Source organism: Rhinoraja longicauda, chromosome 4, assembly GCF_053455715.1.
Source record: "Rhinoraja longicauda isolate Sanriku21f chromosome 4, sRhiLon1.1, whole genome shotgun sequence".
NCBI lineage: Eukaryota > Metazoa > Chordata > Chondrichthyes > Rajiformes > Arhynchobatidae > Rhinoraja > Rhinoraja longicauda.
This window is the reverse complement of record NC_135956.1, coordinates 12,300,653-12,320,611: the sequence shown is the minus strand read 5'-3', so window position 1 is coordinate 12,320,611 and position 19,959 is coordinate 12,300,653. Positions and strand designations below refer to the sequence as shown.

At 46.3% G+C, this 19,959-nt stretch overlaps 1 protein-coding gene across 4 annotated transcripts in view; it reads right to left on the bottom strand.

Moving 5' to 3' along the window:
- The window catches only part of triqk (triple QxxK/R motif containing), a 49,466-nt gene extending 31,022 nt beyond the window's left edge, over positions 1-18,444 (bottom strand). Inside the window, exons 1-3 of one of the 4 annotated variants that reach the window (XM_078397195.1) lie at positions 18,312-18,437; positions 8,942-9,139; positions 7,588-7,670 (exon numbers count right to left, since the gene is read on the bottom strand). In XM_078397195.1, coding sequence (XP_078253321.1) covers positions 7,588-7,648 — 61 coding nt within the window. In that variant the 5' untranslated portion in view covers positions 7,649-7,670; positions 8,942-9,139; positions 18,312-18,437. Of the gene's footprint in view, positions 1-7,587; positions 7,671-8,941; positions 9,140-18,307 lie in introns of all 4 variants that reach the window. The other 3 variants (XM_078397196.1, XM_078397194.1, XM_078397197.1) reach the window with 3 other exon arrangements.
- Positions 18,445-19,959: the final 1,515 nt, after the last annotated feature.

Sequence of the window (19,959 nt, the reverse complement as noted above, 5' to 3'; positions counted from 1 at the left end):
CCAGCTTCAGGAGTCCCACCTGCCTGCGTTTGGCCCATATCCCTCCAAACCTGTCCTCTCCATGTACCTATCTAACTGTTTCTTAAACGTTGGGATAGTCCCAGCCTCAACCACCTCCTCTGGCAGCTTATTCCATACACCCACCACCCTTTGTGTGAAAAAGTTACCCCTCAGATTCCTATTAAATATTTTCCCCTTCACCTTGAACCTATGTCCTCTGGTCCTCGATTCCCCTACTCTGCGCAAGAGATTCTGTGCACCTACCAGATCTATTCCTCCCATGTTAGATGGACCACATCAAGAGAAAGCCAGAGCTCATTCCTAATCCATGCTTTTACCTAAAATTTAGCTTCCTTAGTTTTTGGTTCAGAGATACAGTGCGGAAACAGTGATCCCAGCACATTAACATTATCCTACACACACTAGGGACAATTTACATTTTTTTCAGTACCAAGCCAATTAACCTACAAACCTGTACATCTTTGGAGTGTGGGAGGAAACCGAAGATCTCGGAGAAAACCCACGCAGGTCTTGGGGAGAACGTACAAACTCCGCACAGACAGCACCCGTAGTCAGGATTCGGGTCTCCGGCGCTGTGAGGCAGCAACTCTACCGCTGTGCCACCCCGAGAATAAGGGTCTTGACCAGAAACGTCACCTATTCCTTTTCTCCAGAGATGCTGTCTGACCCTCTGAGTTACTCCAGCTTTTTGTGTCTTTCTTTGGTTTAAATCAGCAACTGCAGTTCCTTCGAAGATTGACACAAAATGCTGGAGTAACTCAGTGGGACAGGCAGCATCTCTGGAGAAGACGAATGGGTGGCGTTTCCAGTCGAGACCCTTCTTCAGATTTAAACCAGCATCTGCAGTTCTTTCCTATATATTTTATCTGCAGTTCTTTCCTATACACCATATTCTTCAGTTGTGGCACTGACAGAGGAGCTACAACTCGGAAAGGAGGTTGGTGCCAGAGAATAGGCAGACTGCTGACTGGTATCCACAAGCAAGGTGTTAGCGGAGGTAAGAATCAGACACAGTCTGCACTTGAACAGCGTGCGTTCACATACACAAAGCTCACACATACAAATCTCGTGTCTGGGTGAGCGATTGAACCCTGGCGACCCAATAACCTTCAGCAGGGGAAGAAGAGGTAGGCTGTGAAAAGAAAACTTAAGTACACTACAGCACAACCTTCTGAAATATTATGAAAAGACAAATCAGACACCAAACACAGATAGAAACCTTGTACTTTATCCTTTATCTGTGCTTGATTGTGTTCTTGTATTGTCTTTTCTTCGATTGGATAGCATGCACATAATAGCTTTTCACTCTAAGCGCGTGACAATAATAAACTGAACTAAACTAGGTTAGAAAACTCAGGTCTGGACATCAGTGGCTCAATATTGTGTTTCTGGTGTTCCAAATGGTGAACACTAGATTGGCAAACTTGGTTTGGGAGCCCTTATTATTGGAAGGACGCCATTAAGCGGGGAAGAATAGTTACGAGGATGTTTCCAGGACTTGAAGGCCTGAGCTATAGGGAGAGGTTGGGCAGCCTGGAACTTTATTCCTTGGAGCACAGGAGGCTGAGGGGTGATCTTATAGAGGTGCACAAAATCATGAGAGGAATAGATAGGATGAATACACAGTCTTTTAGCCGGAGTAGGGGAATCGAGAACCAAGGTCAGAGGTTTAAAGTGAGAGGGGAAAGATTTAATAGGAACCCGAGGGGCAATTATTTCCACAAAGGGTGGTGGGTGTATGGAACGAGCTGCTGGAGGAGGTAGTTGAGGCAGGGACTATTGCGATATCACATGTCCCATCTACACTAGTCCCACCTGCTTGCGTTTGGCCCATATCCCACCAAACCTATCCTACCCATGAAAATGTCTACAAGTTTCTTAAATCTTGCAATAGTCCCTGCCTCAACTACCTCCTCTGGCAGTTTGTTCCATACACCCACCACCCTTTGTGTGAAAAAAGTAGCCCTCACGTTCCCCTCTTATCTTAAACTGACCTCTGGTCCTCGATTCCCCTACTCTGGGTAAAAAACGAATAGATCATTAAACAAAGGTGATATTCTATCTCTGATAAAAAAAGATTTTAATATCTAGTGGGAGAGACTTGGACCAGTCATACCCTCAGAATTAAAGGACGTTCTTTTAGGAAGGAGATGAGGAGGAATTTCTTTAGTCAGGGGGTGGTGAATCTGTGGAATTCTTTGCCACAGAAGGCTGTGGAGGCAAAGTCAGTGGATATATTTAAGGCAGAGATATAGATAGATTCTTGATTAGTACGGGTGTCAGAGGTGATGGGGAGAAGGCAGGAGAATGGGGTTAGGATGGAGAGATAGATCAGCAAAGTAGACTTGACGGGCCGAATGGGCTAATCTACTATCACTTGTAATCTTATGCAAAGATGCTGTAGTGATACAGTCAAACAGGTGCTTCGGCCCACCGAGTCCGCGCCAACCTGCGATCCCTGTTATCCTGAACACATTAGGGACAATTTACAAGGCCCTGTCACCTTTGGGTCAACGTTTTCCATTAAAAGCCAATGTTATATTACACGCAAGTTAAGTCACATTTCACAGCATGCTCCTCAAACGTGGCACATTAATGAAGTGGTTGTTAAACAATGTGCCACGACCCAACACCTTACTGTTCGGGTACTGAGTGGAAATTACACGCAGTAATAAGAGGACAGGTCGCTGGTGCTAACAGGTTATCGATGCATTCAGTGGCTGAACAGTTCAATCCCTGGTAGAGCACAGAGTGCTGGAGTAACTCAGTGGGTCAGGCAGCAGTACTGGAGGACAATGACAGGTAAGGACACAGAGTGCTGGAGTAACTCGGTGGGTCAGGCAGCAGTACTGGAGGACAAGGACAGGTAAGGACACAGAGTGCTGGAGTAACTCAGTGGTAAAGTTGTAAAATTGGCCCTGGTGTGTGCAGGATCGTGTTAGTTTGCGGGGATTGCAGGTTGGCACGGACTCGGTGAGCCGAAGGACCCGTTTCCGCGCTGTATCTCAAAATTAAACTGAAGTGTTGGCTTTGAAAATGGCGCCAATCGTGCATGCGGGCTCAGTGGACTATTTCTGTGCATTTGCTGATCGAGGATTGAGGGGTGAATGGCAATACTCTTCTGGACTGCTTGAATGAAAAATAATCTTGCTGGGTTAGCACTTCACACACGTGACAATAAAAGCATCATTGAACCATTGACGATCAGAAATTGCAAGCTGTAGTGTGCAGACATAAGTTCCTGACCATATTTAGCAATCAATTTTATGCTATAATAAATGGAATAATACATTAAAAGATATGTGCAGCACCACTAAATGTCTGACCTGTTCCCTCCTGTGATCAAGCTAAGATCCAGAATTCTCATTGATCCAAATTTATTAAAAATATAAACATGTTGCCACAGAAGACTGTGGAGGCCAAGTCAATGGATATTTCTAAGGTGGAGATTGATAAGATTCTTCATTAGGACGGGTGTCGGGGGTTATGGGGAAAAGGCAGGAGAATGGGGTTGAGAGGGAAAGATAGATCAGCCGTGATTGAATGGCGGAGTAGACTCGATGGCCTAATTCTGCTCCGACAACCTATGAAAAACACCTTTTTTTTTTCTAGTTGCATGAATTAAAATAATTTTCAATGAAAAGCCAAGAGGAATGTAACCAAAGCCAGCCGTACATTTTTTTAATGAGTTTGCAAATGAGCTTCTGAAAGAATAAAATAGCATTTCTGTTCAACCTAATTTGTGACTGTTTTGTGATTAAACCTAGGTTTAATTTGTGACTGAAGTGCACAAGAGGCTTCAAATGTTATACATTCACATAATAACAATTGAACTTCCTCAGCACTCCGAATTAATTTAATTCTAAGATACTGCACATCTTTTCAAGAGATTAAACAATATTTCGGCACAATGCAACAACTGAGATGGAAAAATACAAGGTCATAATCTTTGTTTGATTTGGACGGAAGAATGACAAATACAATACCGGAGGAAAAAAATGCCGCTTTTGTATATTAAACAGAATGTAAAATGGTATTCACAGTTTTGTACTGCAAGTTCAAGTCACTGCGATATGACATTAAAAATATTTTCAATTTTGTACCAGTGTTAGCTCAACAAGTGAAAGAAAGGAATCTGTCTCTTCAATTGCTTTAATGCATTTTCTTTCCCATTTGTGTCTTAATAAAACTGTCCTCAGTCAGTAAGAATATGATGAATATTTCTTTGGCTTTGCGCACAGGAGACAAAGTGCCCCTTAAACATTGTACGGATTACGGGTGTGTGGAATGTTAATTAACTCAACATCCTGTCAACCAACACCATTCCTTCCCTGTCAAACATCTGAAACTCCACCATACTCATAGGATCATAAGTGATAGGAGCACACTTAGGCCATTCGGCCCATCAAGTCTACGCCATTCAATCATGGCTGATCTATCTTTCTCTCTCAACACCATTCTCATGCCCATCTCCGCTGTAAAAATATCCATTGACTTGGCCTCCACAGCCTTCTGTGGCAAAGAATTTCACAGAATCACCACCATTTGACTAAATAAATTCCTCGTCTCCTTTCTAAAGGAACGTCCTTTAATTCTGAGGCTATGACCACTAGTCCCAGACTCCCCCACTAGCGGAAACATCCTCTCCACATCCACTCTATCCAAGCCTTTCACTATTCGATAAGTTTCAATGAGGTCCCGCTTCATTCTTCTAAACTCCAGCGAGTACAGGCCCAGTGCCGACAAAAGCTCATCAAGGTGACCAAGGAAGAGTGCCCACAATGGGCCATTGTTGGCTGGGGAAAAGGTGATAACGAAGGGATACAGGATGCGAATAGTGGAACTAGTAGGACGACTAGGGCGGGGATGGGGGGGGGGGGGGGAAGAGGGGGAATGCAGGGGTTACTTGAAATTAGAGACTGGGTTATAAGCTGCCCAAGTGAAATATGAGGTGCTGATCCTTCAATTTGCAACAATGGAGGAGGCCCAGGACAGAAGGGCCAGAGCTGCTGCCCGACCAGCTGAGTTGCTCCAGGATTTTGTGCCTATTTTCGGTATAAACGAGTGGTAGAGTTGCTGCCTCACTGCGCCAGAGACGGGGGTTCGATCCTGACTACGGCTACTGTCTATGCGGAGTTAGTACGTTCGCCCTGTGACTGCGTGGGTTTTCTCCGGGTGCTCCGGTCTCCTCCCACACTCCAATGACGTACAGGTTTGTAGGTTAATTGGCTTCGGTAAAAATCGTAAATTGTCCCTAGTGTGCGTAGGATAGTCTTAATGACCTGCTGAGTTACTCCAGCACTTTGTGTCTGTAATTGGTGGTATTTCAATCTGAAATGTCATTGTCATTGCAAAAGCTGCCCCAGTGTGCAGAGGGTTGCCTGAACCGGCCGCCTGCCCCTTTTCGGGGGTTTTGTCCGCGCCCGGGCGGTACTGGAAAGGGACTACACGCTGTCCACGGGCACCCTGGGAGATTTCCGGGATCGCTGGGTACCGCGGGGGGTGGAATGCATCCTTGACAAGGATTGTAATATCATTATTTAATTTTCAGTGTATTAGATTTTTTTTTAGATTTAGAGATACAGCGCGGAAACAGGCCCTTCGGCCCACCGAGTCCGCGCTGCCCAGCGATCCCCGCACATTAACACTATCCTACACACACTCCGGACAATTTTTACATATTACCCAGTCAATTAACCTACAAACCTGTAGGTCTGTGGAGTGTGGGAGGAAACAGAAGATCTCGGAGAAAACCCACGCGGGTCACGGGGAGAACGTACAAACTCCGTACAAATGGCACCCGTAGTCAGGATCGAACCTGAGTTTCCGGCGCTGCATTCGCTGTAAGGCAGCAACTCTACCGCTGCGCCACCGTGATATTTAAGAATATTTATTTTACTTTGTGCTATGGTGGTGGGTATTGTTTTATATTGTAAATATTACTCTTGTCAAGAATTGATTATAGTGTGTAGAGGGTGGGCGCGAACGTGGCGCGAACATAGAACCCGTGTGAACGGGTGATCGCTGGTTGGCCAGCGCGGACTCAGTGGGCCAAAGGGACAGTTTCCACGCTGTATCTCTAAACTAAACACGTGTGGGACAACCATCCTGGTTCCTAATTTCGGACAGCTGCTGATGCACGGTGTGTGTTGGGATGTGAAACAAGCAGAGGAGCAGGCTTTGATACGATGCTTCCTCCGGGACCGCTCGCTCGCTGTCTAAACTCACAAACACTTGGATCGCTACCAGAAAGCCGCCGCTGCTAATGGAAGCAGATAATGGCACAAGCCACCACCTGCTGAGGTGGCGGAGAGAAAATTAGTAGGGTGTGGGCGAGAACCGGATTGAAAGTCCAATCATGCTTCTGTGTTTATGTTTACACTCGTGCCGTCTTATTTGCAAATAAAGAACAATTATTAAATTGCAGAGGTAAGTTAAATCTAATTACTGCAGCTTTGCAGGGACTAAATTGGAATCTGTATTCTTTAGAGGAGCTATTGAGCCAAATTCCCTTCTGTCTGGTGCATCAGCAGCTGAGGACAACTGAGACAGGCTAATGTGTAGGAAGGAACTGCAGAAGCTGGTTTAAAGCGAAGAAAAGACACAAAACGCTGGAGTAACTCAGCGGGACAGGCAGCATCTATGGAGAGAACGAATGGGTGATGTTTCGGGTACGAGACCCTTCTTCAGACTCAATAGGTGACATTTTGGGTCGAGACCCTCTTTTAAGCAGAGTCTGAAGAAGGGTCTCGACCCGAAAAGTCACCTATTCCGTTACCTTTTCTCCCATTCCTTTTCTGCAGAGACATTGTCCGACCTGCTGAGTTACTTCAACTTTTTGTGCCTATCTTGAGACAGAACTATGTCAGTTATGCGGAGTGGAGACTGCAGCAGTGCCTTGAATACTTTCAATGATGGATTCATGTTCTTAGATATTGAAGTACAATACCGGTGTGGTACAATACCTGGGTTCCATCCCGACTACGGGTGCTGTCTGTACGGAGTTTGTACGTTCTCCCCGTGACCTGCGTGGGTTTTCTCTGAGATCTTCGCCTGACTCCCACACTCCAAAGACGTACAGGTATGTAGGTTAATTGGCTTGATATAAATATAAATTGTCCCTAGTGTGTGTAGGATAGTGTTAATGTGTGGGGATCGCTGGACTTGGTGGGTCGAAGGGCCTGTTTCCACGCTGTATCTCTAAACTAAACGAAATAAACCCATATCGACTGAAAAAAAAAGCTTCATTTTTAAATTACTTCCCCCGATCCAGAAAACGCTAACTTGAATGGAAAAGTAAAGCTTAAGACTTTATTTTAGACTTTAAAGGTACAGCATGAAAACAGGCCCTTCGGCCCATGCCTCGGAACTAGAACTAGCATGAGCGGGTGATCAATGGTCGCGGTGGACTCCGTGGGCTGAAGGGCCTGTTTCCATGCTGTGTCTCTTAAAAAAATCTTCCACTGTGATATAAATGGCCACTAGTATTAATGGCACCTTTAACAGAGCAGAAATCATCAATGAAGCGGAAAACTTTAAGAAAGGATCAAAAGAGTCTGTACCTACCAATTTGCTTGCGGTAGTGATCGATTGGAGTTTTAGAAGCACTGGCATCTTTTCTTCCCATTTTTGGTTTTGCAACAGACCATCTATAAATTTTAAAAAAAGAATTCAGTCAATGTTTTTTTTGCAGTCAATATTTGGAAAATTAGTATAAATATTAAACTTGTTGACTGCTGATGCCATTAATGACGTGCAAGATTCTTACTTCTCCAGACTGTGTTTTCTATTAATAATCTAGGCTGACGCCTGGTATTTGATGCTTTTAATGATGTGATGTGAATTTCACTGGTATGGCAGGAGGTTACAGGCTATCTAAGTATAAGATGGGGAGCCAGGGTGGCACGGTGGCACAGCGGTAGAGTTGCTGCCTTACAGCGAATGCAGCACCGGAGACTCAGGTTCGATCCTGACTACGGGTGCTGTCTGTACGGAGTTTGTACGTTCTCCCCGTGACCTGCTTGGGTTTTCTCCGAGATCTTCGGTTTCCTCCCACGCTCCAAAGACGTACAGGTATGTAGGTTAATTGGCTGGGCAAATGTAAAAATTGTCCCTAGTGGGTGTAGGATAGTGTTAATGTGCGGGTCAGGCAGCATCCCTGGAGAAAATGGATGGCGACGTCTTGGGACGAGACCCTTCTTCAGAAGAAGGGTAACTGCGGGTCTGAAGAAGGGTCTCGACCCAAAGAGTCACCGCACGTGGCAGCAGGTCGGCTCCCCACCGGGTCTCCCCCTTTGACCTCGGCGGCCCCTCCGCCGAGTCCCCCTTCGTTCGTGGCGGCGCCCACCCCTCTCTATCAGGCTCTATCAGGCACTGCTCAGGCCGCACGTGGAATATGGAGAGCAAATTTGGGCACCGTATCTGAGGAAGGATGTGCTGACTCTGGAGAGGGTCCAGAGGAGGATTACAAGAATGATCCCAGGAATGAGTAGGTTAACCTATGATGAGCATTTGTCAGCACTGGGCCTGTACTCGCTGGAGTTTAGAAGAATGAGGAGGGGGGGGAACCTCATTGAAACATACAGAATAGTGAAAGGCTTGGATGGAGTGGATGTGGAGAGGATGTTTCCACGGGAGAGTCTAGGACTAGAGGTCATAGCCTCAGGATTAAAGGACGTTCTTTTAGGAAGGAGAAATTTCTTTAGTCAGAGGGCGGTGAATCTGTGGAAATTTTTGTCTCAGAAGGCTGTGGAGACCAAGTCAGTGGATATTTTTAAAGATATATATAGATTCTTGATTATTACAGATGTCAGAGGTTATGGAGAGGAGGCAGGAGAATGGGGTTAGGAGGGAGAGATAGATCAACCATGATTGACTGGTGGAGACTTGATGGGCTGAATGGCCTAATCCTATTACTCACATATGACTTTGTGACAGGGCCTTCTTCCCGTCGGGTCCCCCTTCGTACTCAGTGGTCCCCTGATAGTCTGCTCGCGGCGGCCCTCCTCACTCTCGATGGCGTGGGTCTCCCCACGCTCTCGGCAGCGCGGGTCGTCCACACTCTCGGCAGGGACTAGCTTAGATAGGGCATCTTGGTCCTCATGGGCCTGTTTCCACGCTGACAAGAGGAAATTCCAACCACCGATATCAGATTTATCAACCTTAGGGAACAACTTGACGAAGTGGCCGTTTCATCTTCTCAAAGATATTCTTGATTACTACGGGTGTCAGGGACTATGGGGAGAAGGCAGGAGAATGGAGTTAGGAGGGAGAGATAGATCAGCCATGATTGAATGGTGGAGTAGGCTTGATGGGCCGAATGGCCTATTTCTACTCCTATTCCTTATGACCTACATGAGCAAGGGGCACTGCAGAGGTAGTGGAAAGGTACATCAATTGGGAGAAGTTATTGTGGTCTATAAAACAAAAACAAGTGTAATTTCCATGTTAAACGGTGAGTGTTACTTTAGTTTTACAGGGTACAAGGTTCATGTAAGGGAACAGGATGTATGCATAAATTCCAAAGCTAACAGCTCTGCATATTATATTGTGCACCTGTGATTCTTAGGAATACTCCGAGGGATATTTTAATCAGCCTCACTGAAATACGAGAGTAGACGCAAGGAACTGCAGGTGCTGGAATCTTGCGTAGAGTACAAAGTGTTGGAGTAACAGTGGGCCAGATATCATCTCTGAAGTAAATAAAACACAAAATGATGGAGTAACTCAGCGGGTCAGGCCACACCTCTATGGCGTGCAGAATGCAAAGTACTCATAAGGAATAGGAGTAGAATTAGGCCATCTGGCCCATCAAGTCCACTCCGCCATTCTGGTCTATCTCTCCCTCCCAACCCCATTCTCCTGCCTTCTCCTCATAACCTCTGACACCCGTACTAATCCAGAATCTATCTATCTCTGCCTTAAAAATATCCACTGACTTGGCCTCCACAGCCTTCTGTGGCAAAGAATTCCACAGATTCACCACCCTCTGACTAAAGAAATTTCTCCTCATCTCGTTTCTAAAAGAACGGCCTTTAATTCTGAGTGCTGGAATAATTCAGTGGGTCAGGCAGCATCTGTGAAGAGTTAGAACGCAAAGTGCTGAAGTAACTGAGTGGGTCAGGCAGCATTTCTGCAGAGCACAGAACACAAAGTGCTGGAGTAACTCAGCGGGTCAGTAAAACTGAAAAACTATAAGAAGAATAGAAAGGCAGATTATTATCTGAATGGTGTCAAGTTAGGAGGAGGGGGAGTTCAACGAGATCTGGGTGTCCTAGTGCATCAGTCAATGAAAGGAAGCATGCAGGTACAGCAGGCAGTGAAGAAAGCCAATGGAATGTTGGCCTTCATAACAAGAGGAGTTGAGTATAGGAGCAAAGAGGTCCTTCTACAGTTGTACCGGGTCCTGGTGAGACCGCACCTGGAGTACTGTGTGCAGTTTTGGTCTCCAAATTTGAGGAAGGATATTCTTGCTATGGAGGGCGTGCAGCGTAGGTTCACTAGGTTAATTCCCGGAATGGCGGGACTGTCGTATGTTGAAAGGCTGGAGCGATTGGGCTTGTATACACTGGAATTTAGAAGGATGAGGGGGGATCTTATTGAAACATATAAGATAATTAGGGGATTGGACACATTAGAGGCAGGAAACATGTTCCCAATGTTGGGGGAGTCCAGAACAAGGGGCCACAGTTTAATAATAAGGGGTAGGCCATTTAGAACGGAGATGAGGAAGAACTTTTTCAGTCAGAGAGTGGTGAAGGTGTGGAATTCTCTGCCTCAGAAGGCAGTGGAGGCCAGTTCGTTGGATGCTTTCAAGAGAGAGCTGGATAGAGCTCTTAAGGATAGCGGAGTGAGGGGGTATGGGGAGAAGGCAGGAACGGGGTACTGATTGAGAGTGATCAGCCATGATCGCATTGAATGGCGGTGCTGGCTCGAAGGGCTGAATGGCCTACTCCTGCACCTATTGTCTATTGTCTATTGTCTATAACTGCAGATGCTGGTACAAATCGAAGGTTTTTATTCACAAAATGCTGGAGTAACTCAGCCGGTCAGGCAGCATCTCGGGAGAGAAGGAATGGGTGACGTTTCGGGTCGAGACCCTTCTTCAGACTGAAAAACTACTTTTGAAGGGAACTATCTGATGAATTTTAGCTTCATGCTGAAGGTGCTGTTCCTTCCCACTAACCGGGAACAAAATGATGCAGCAATTGTTTTAGGCAAAAATAAAGAGGACTTCTCTTTGTAAGTTTGCTGCTTTGCTTTACCTGTAAATACGGAGAGACTGAATCAGGTTGGTTATACGATGTTTGAAGCAATTTGCCTGACAGTCAAGGGAAATTTTCAAATTTTATTTTGCAGTTTGGACTCAACCCAAGTGGAAGATGACAGATGCTTGGCTGACCCACTTCACCCGCTCACATCTAATGTCAGATGTGTGTCTGTTGCTGGCAGGCTAATAGAACAGCATGGCGGGGGTAACAACTACTGTCAAGGATTAATTTATAGATATAGGTCAGTGCACATTTCTTCAGTGCTGTGTGATCCAAGATCGATTTTATGTGGAGTCAGTCAGATTAGTGACTAGTCTAAAAGATAGACACAAAATGCTGGAGTTACTCAGCGGGCCAGGCGGCATCTCTGGATAGAAGGAATGGGTGGCATTTCAGGTCGAAGGGTCTCAGCCCGAAATGCATCAATTCCTCCCATCCAGAGATGCTGCCTGTCGCGCTGAGTTACTCCAGCATTTTGAGTCTATCTTCGGTGTAAACCAGCTTCTGCAGTTCTTTCCAACATTTAGTGACTAGTCTAGTTTAGTTTAGTTTAGTTTAGAGATACAGCGCGGAAACAGGTCCTTCGGCCCACCGAGTCCACGTCCACCAGCGATCCCTGCACACTTTCGCTATCCTACACACACTAGGGACAATTTACATTTACACCAAGCCAATTAAGCTACAAACCTGTACGTCTTTGGAGGGTGGGAGGAAACAGACCCTGCTCAGCCATCAGACCCGGCCTCGATCCCGACTACGGGCGTCGTCTGTACGGAGTTTGTACGTTTTCCCCGTGACCTGCGTGGGTTTTCCCCGAGACCTTTGGTTTCCCCCCACACTTCAAAGACATACAGGTCTGTAGGTTAATCGGGTTGGTATAAGCGCAGCGGTAGAGTTGCTGCCTTACAGCGAATGCAGCGCCGGAGACTCAGGTTCGATCCTGACTACGGGTGCTATCTGTACGGAGTTTGTACGTTCTCCCCGTGACCTGCGTGGGTTTTCTCCGAGACCTTCGGTTTCCCCCCACATTCCAAAGACGTACAGGTCTGTAGGTTAATGGGGTTGGTATAAATGTAAATTGATCCTCGTGTGTGTAGGATAGTGTAGGTGTGCGGAGATCACTGGTCGGCGTGGACTCGGTGGGCCTGTTTCCGCGCTGTACCTCTTAAAAACTATTTTTGTAAAACACTGAGAAAACTGCGTTGAGATCCAATGTACCTTTCTAATTATAAAATGTAAAATATGGCAGACTAGCTCTCGCCCTTCAAAGCAACACAGTAATTTTCATTCTCTGCCACCGCTTTGATGGTTAGTAAACAAAACTCTGCAGAAATCCTGAGAGACCACAGCAGACACTGCACGGAGTCTAATCAGATCGGCATTTGCATAAAGTATCAAATGTAATTTAAAATGTATTGCACTCGATGTGGAAAGGGAATAATGGATCTATATTGGTATATTTGAAATGAAGGTTGTTATCAAAAACACATTCCTTCAGGACTGTAACACATCACTCTCTACTCTCATAAAGACTAGTTATACCTCAAAAGGCCCAACTACATTGATATTTCTTACATGATTACTGAAACACTCCAGGAAGAAAAGTCCGTATAATATGAGAATTTTATTTTAATAAATCCTTTCTGCATTATCTGCAGGTATGCAATTGCTATTTGAATACTAATTTAACCTCAGCTAAATTAAAGAGCATTGATTAAAATATAAACAACATATCTTATCTAACACCCGGACAATTAGCTTCACTACACAGGGAATTCCAGCCAGGTATTTCTGGGAACTTGTAAAGAACATGTGGCGTAGCTACATTAGCTGGAGATGTCGGATGTGAATTAAAGGTTCACACGTCGAGAAAAATGCAAAAAGCTGCCTGCCTGTCTGGGCAAATGTCCGCACGCGACAAAAGCTTTTCACTGTACCTCAGTGCACGTGACAATGAACTTAAACCGAACTGAAAGGTCAATGTCGGAAAAATGAAAAGTATCTAATGGGATGTAGTGTTGAGGCTCTGTAAGGTGCTGGTCAGGCCACATTTTGAGTATTGTGAGCAATATTTGGGCCCCCCATATCTGAGGAAGGATGTGCTGGCTCTTGAGAGGGTCTAGAGGAGGTTTACGATCCCAGGAATGAGTGGGTTAATATATGATGAGCGTTTGACGGTGCTGGGCCTGTACTCGCTGGAGTTTAGAAGAGTAAGGGGGGTATCTCATTGAAACGTGCAGAATAGTGAAAGGCTTGGATAGAGTGGGTGTGGAAGATCTTTCCACCAGCGGGAGAGTCTAGGACTAGGTGCCTTAGCCTCAGAACTAAAGGATGTTCTTTTAGGAAGGAGATGAGAAGGCATTTCAAAGGATGGTGAATCTGCGGAATTCTTTGCCACAGAAGGCTGTGGAGGCCAAGCCAGTGGATATATTTAAGGTAGAAATAGATAGATTAGTACAGGTGTCAGAGGTTATGGGGAGAATGCAGGAGAATGGGGTTAGGAGGGAGAGATAGATCAGCCATGATTGAGAATAGTGGAGTAGACGATGGGCCAAATGGCCTAATTCTGCTCTGATCAATTTCTACAGATGCATTATGGGAAACATTCTATCCGTGTGCATCAGAACTGCAGAAACGACTTTAAGAGAACAAGAATTTGCAGAGTTGAGAATGCAGCCCAGTTCTACATGCATACACCATCCACTTCACCATTGACTCCATCTATTCTTCATGCTGCCCGAGGGCAGCAGCCAACATAATCAAGGACCACTCACACCGTGGTCATTTATAGAGTGATACAGTGTGGAAACAGGCCCTTCGGCCCAACTTGCCCACACCGACCAACTTGTCCCATCTACACTAGTCCCACCTGCCTATCTTTGGCCCATATCCCATTTAACCTGTCCTATCCATGTACCTCCCGAAATGTTTCTTAAATGTTGCAATAGTCCCTGCCTCAACTACCTCATCCGGCAACTTGTTCCATAAACCCACCACCCTCCGTGTACAAACTGTTACCCCTCAGATTCCTATTAAATCTTTCATCCTTTGCCCCTACTTTAGTGCGTTTACCCGATCTATTCCTCTTATGATTTTGTACACACATCACTCCCTTTCTTCTCTGCTCTTCCCCAGGCAACAATTGTGGGCTCCACCTTTCCTGGTTTAATATAATATAATCTTGCTATTATATTAAACACCTCTATTAGATCATTCTCTTCAATGTCTAAACTCTGGGAATATTCAAGGCTTGAGCAGAACAACTTACATGCAAGCTACCTACTAATTTAGCCTGCGGTTCCAATACAAGTCTCCACACTGCAAACCAGCCAAGGTTAACATGCCCTTTGTGGTGTCATGCCCAGACCAGAACATTATGCTCTTAACATGGTGTCACCAGAGGTTAATGTAGCTGTAACATAGCATACACCGCTTGAATGAAAGAATAAACATTACAGGGACGAGACAATGCAGATGCTGGAACCGTCTGCTAAACACAAAGTGCTGGAGGAGCTCAGCAGGTCAGGCAGCATCTCTGGAGAGAAGGAATGGGTGACGTTTCGGGTCGAGACCCTTCTTTAGTTAGGGATAAGGGAAATGAGAGATATAGACGGTGATGTGGAGAGATAAAGAACAATGAATAAAAGATATGCAAAAAAGTAGTGGTGATAAAGGAAAGGCCGTTTGTAAGCTGTTTGTCGGGTGAAAATGAGTAACTAGTGCGACTTGGGTGGGGGAGGGATAGAGAGAGAGGGAATGCCAGGGCAACACGAAGTGAGAGAAATCAATATTCACACCACTGCCCAAGCGAAATATGAGATGCTTTCCTCCAATTTGGTTTAGTCTCACTCTGACAATGGAGGAGACCGAGGACAGAAAGATCTGTGTAGGAATGGAAGGAAAATTAAAGAATTAAAATGCCATGCAATTGGGAGATCATGTTGGTTCAAGCGGGCTAAGCGAAGGTGTTGTTGACCCATTAGCATGCATTCATTCAGACTGACTGACTGTCTGTCTGTCTATTAGATATAACTAAAACTGTCATCTTGTATGTATATATATATGTTCCCGAAATACAGCCAAAATGGTACACGATAGCGCAACAATTTTAGGGCCACCTTTCACCTGCATTGTGCAGGATCAAGTTTCGTTATATTTTAAAAGTAATTCATTTTGTAAACTTTAATAAACTTTATACTGTGAATGGGCCCGGCAGCGGCGCGCCTGCAGAGCAGCGCCGCGAGGACTGGCGCCCATCCCGGTGTGCCCCGCGCCTGACCTTCCTCCCGTGGTGCAGCGCGGCGACAGAGAGGTCAAAGAAGATGGCCACCAGCAGGACGAACATGGGGCAGTGCCTTGCGGCCGCTCGCCTGCAGCTGGCCGCCCGGGGCCGGGGTGTGTGGCTCCATCTCCCGTTTCCTTTCCCCCCTCGCCTGCCCCCGGGCCCGGGGAAGACTCCCGGGCCGCCACAGCCTCAGATATACCCAGGGATCTTGCTGTGCGCTTTTGGAGTGGGACCCACCATCACAATGGGAACCCAACGGGTCCACGCGTCGTGTTTCGTTCCAATTGTTGCGCTATCGTGTACCGTTTTGGCTGCTTTCCGCCCAACCAATTGTTCAAGTGCTTTTGATTGCAACATGTGCCTTAATTTAGTTCAACAAAGAATCTGACAAGTTACTAAAGAACCTTTAGTAACAACGGGATCCCAACGGGTCATCTATTATCCCTCTTCACCTTTTCTTTCCATGTACCTGTCCAAATGGTCATAGGTGTTAGGAGTAGAATTAGGCCATTCAGCCCATCAAGTCTAATCCACCATTCAATCATGGCTGATCTATCTTCACTTCCAAACCCCATTCTCCTGCCTTCTCCCCATAACCCTTGACACCCATACTAATCAAGAATCTACCTATCTCTGCCCTAAAAATATCCATTGACTTTGCCTCCACAGCCTTCTGTGGCAAAGAAGTCCACAAATTCACCACCCTCTGACGAAAGGAATTCCTCCTCATCTTCTTCCTAAAGGAACGTCCTTTAATTCTGAGGCGATGGCCTCTGGTCCTTGACTCTCCCACTAGTGGAACGGTTCCCGTTGTGATGGCGGGATGTTCTCTCCACATCCACTCTATCCACGCCTTTCATTATTCAATGTTGAAATTGTACCTGTCTCGACAGCTTCCTCTGGCATCTCGTTCCAGACACTAACCACCCAGTGTGAAAAACGTTGTCCTTCAGGTCCCTTCTAAATCTTTCCCCTCTCATGTTTAATCTATTGTTCTCTAGTTTTACACTCCCCTGCCCTGGAAAAAAAGATTGTTTAGGAAGTAACTGCAGACAAGGTCATAAGGGATAAGAGTAGAATTAGGCCTTTCGGCATATCAAGTCTACTCCATCATTCAATCATGGCTGATCTATCTCTTCCAATGGTGAAGTGGATGGTGGATGTATGTAGAACTGGGCTGCATTCTCAACTCTGCAAATTCTTGTTCTCTTAAAGTCGTTTCTGCAGTTCTGATGCACACGGATAGAATGTTTCCCATAATGCATCTGTAGAATTTGATCAGGGCAGAATTAGGCCATTTGGCCCATCGTCTACTCCGCTATTCTCAATCACGGCTGATCTATCTCTCCCTCCAAACCCCATTCTCCTGCCTTCTCCCCATAACCTCTGACACCTGTACTAATCAAGAATCTATCTATCTCTGCCATAAAAATATCCACTGACTTGGCCTCCACAACCTTCTGTGGCAAAAAATTCCACAGATTCACCACCCTCTGACTAAAGAAATTCCTCCTCATCTCCTTTCTAAAGGTACATCTTTTAATTGTGAGGCTGTGCCCTCTCATCCTAGACTCTCCCACTAGTGGAAACATCCTCTCCACATCCACTCTATCCAGGCCTTTCTATAGAGCAGATAGCCACAAAATGCTGGAGTAACTCAGTGGGTCAGGCAGCATCTCTGGAGAGAAGGAATGGGTGACGTTTCAGGTCGAGACCCTTCTTCAGACTATCTATACAGCATCTCTGTAGATGAGTCTGTAGATGAGACTCTGTAGATGAGACTCAGGCTGAAGAAGGGTCTCGACCCGAAACGTCACCCATTCCTTCTCTCCTGAGATGCTGCCTGACCTGCTGAGTTACTCCAGCATTTTGTGAATAAATACCTTCGATTTGTACCAGCATCTGCAGTTATTTTCTTATATCTCTGTAGAACATGTACAGGTCTCAAAAGGACACAAAGTGCTGGAGTAACTCAGCGGACCAGGCAGCATTTCTGGAGAACATGGATGGGTGACATTTTGGGTCGAGACACTTCTACAGATGTCATGGATTGGAACAGTTTGGAGGGATATGGGGCTGGTTGGACTAGTGTAGATGGGGCACCTTGGTCAGCATGAGCAAGTTGGGCCTGCAGATTCTACAGATATTCACATTCTCAAGCTGCAAGGCCTGAGCCTCTGGGTTACTCCTGCAGTTTGTATCCAACAATGTAAATAAAAGTTAGTGGAACTCTTTGCAAAGGGAGGATAGTCAACGTTGCTTCCTGTGACCCAGGGTTTATTGACACTTGGGGCATCCATTGGGAGAGCAGCATGTGCTGGGGACGTCCAATCATCTGCAAGGAAAGGCAAACGGCCGCCCCCTTGTTGGAACCATGGACCGATACCATAAATGTCTGGAGCCATGATGGAGGGAGGCGAGGGTGCATTACTTGCAAGACGGTGCATTTAGGTACTAGGCGGTGCATTGCCTGCTCAGACGGTGCATTACTTGCAAGAAGGTGCATGGCTTGCTTAGACGGTGCATTTGGGTACCAGGCGGTGCATTGCCTGCTCAGTCGGTGCATTGCTTGGAAGACGGTGCATTCCGTTTAGACGGTGCAATGCCTGCTTCGGCGGTGCATCGCCTGCTCAGACGGTGCAACGCGGTGCATTGCTTGCAATCTCCACGCCCCCACTGCATGCCGAGCGAGGAATTGAAGTCAGACAGTTATATATATATATTTCTGTACCCACTTGTGTGAAAGATCCCCGCCGCAGCCCGGCTTCCAACGCCGCGCGTCCCGGGACCTGGGCCCCGACAACCTCCGCTCCGCGCGCGCGCGCTCTCGCTCTCGCCCTGCGCGCGCCCGCTCGCTCGCTCCGCCTTCCCCCGGGAGCGCGCAGAGGGCGGGCACGCCAGCCGTGCAGGCAGGGATGAGTCAGATAGCACTGGTCTCTGCATGCATATGGGAGGAATTGCGTGCATATGGAAGAATTGCATGCATATGGGAGGAATTGCATGCATATGGAGGGAATTGTATGCACATGGAAGGAATTGCATGCATATGGGAGGAATTGCATGCATGCATGCACATGGGAGGAATCGCGTGCAGCATGCATGCATATGGGAGGGATCACATGCAGGCATGCATGCGAATGGGATGAATTGCATGCATGCATATGGGGAAAGTGCATGAATGTGTAGGAAAGAACAGCAGATGCTGGTTTACAGCGAAGGTAGACACAAAATGCTGCAGTAACTCAGCGGGTCAGGCAGCATCTCTGGAGAGAAGGAATGGGTGACCTTTCCAGGTCGAGACCCTTCCTTCTTCCAAGGGTTCTTCTTCCAAGGGTCTCGACCTGAAACGTCACCCATTCTTTCTCTCCAGAGATGCTGCCTGTCCCGCTGAGTTACTATGGGAAGGTGCATGAATATGGGAGGAGATGCATGCATGTGGGAGGAAGTGTGTATATATATTGGAGGATATGCACATGGGAGGATATGCATGCATGCATGTGGGAGGAAGTGTGTGTATACTGGAGGAGATGCACATGGGAGGATAGCGCCGGAGACTCAGGTTCGATCCTGACTACGGGTGCTGCACTGTAAGGAGTTTGTACGTTCTCCCCGTGACCTGCGTGGGTTTTCTCCGAGATCTTCGGTTTCCTCCCACACTCCAAAGACGTACAGGTATGTAGGTTAATTGGCTGGGCAAATGTTAAAAAAATTGTCCCTAGTGGGTGTAGGATAGTGTTAATGTACGGGGGTCGCTGGGCGGCACGGACTTGGTGGGCCGAAAAGGCCTGTTTCCGGCTGTATATATATGATATGATATGATAAGGGAGGAGATTTGGGTTTTGCACCGTTTTAAAGTATGCACCTACATCTTTTACAAAGAATGGGTAGAGAAGCCAAATTGCTGGAAATTTGAAGTAAAAAGAGGGGTATGGGGAAAATTCAGTAACCGAGTACTGGTTTTGGATGGTCAGCTGCGATCATATTAAATGGCAGCGCTGGCTCGAAGGGCTGAATGGCCTACTCCTGCACCTATTTTCTATGTTTCTATGAAATGCAGCAATCTATTCAGCAGTGGAAACAAGCAACTGCAGATGGTGGCTTATAGCAAAGGTAGACATAAACTGTTAGAGTAATTCAGCAGGACAGGCAAGCATGCAGTTTTATTTTGCACTGCTTTAAAAGTATGCACCGACTGCTTGTAACCCCTGCTAAAAGATTATAATGTTACCATGGCAAGAGAAGCCAAATTGTTGGAAATTTGATGTAAAAAGGGAGAAATGCAGTATTTATTCAACAGTAGAAATAAGGAACTGTCGATGCTGGTTTATACCAAAGGTAGACAAAAAATGCTGGAGTAACTCAGCAGGACAGGCAGCATCTCTC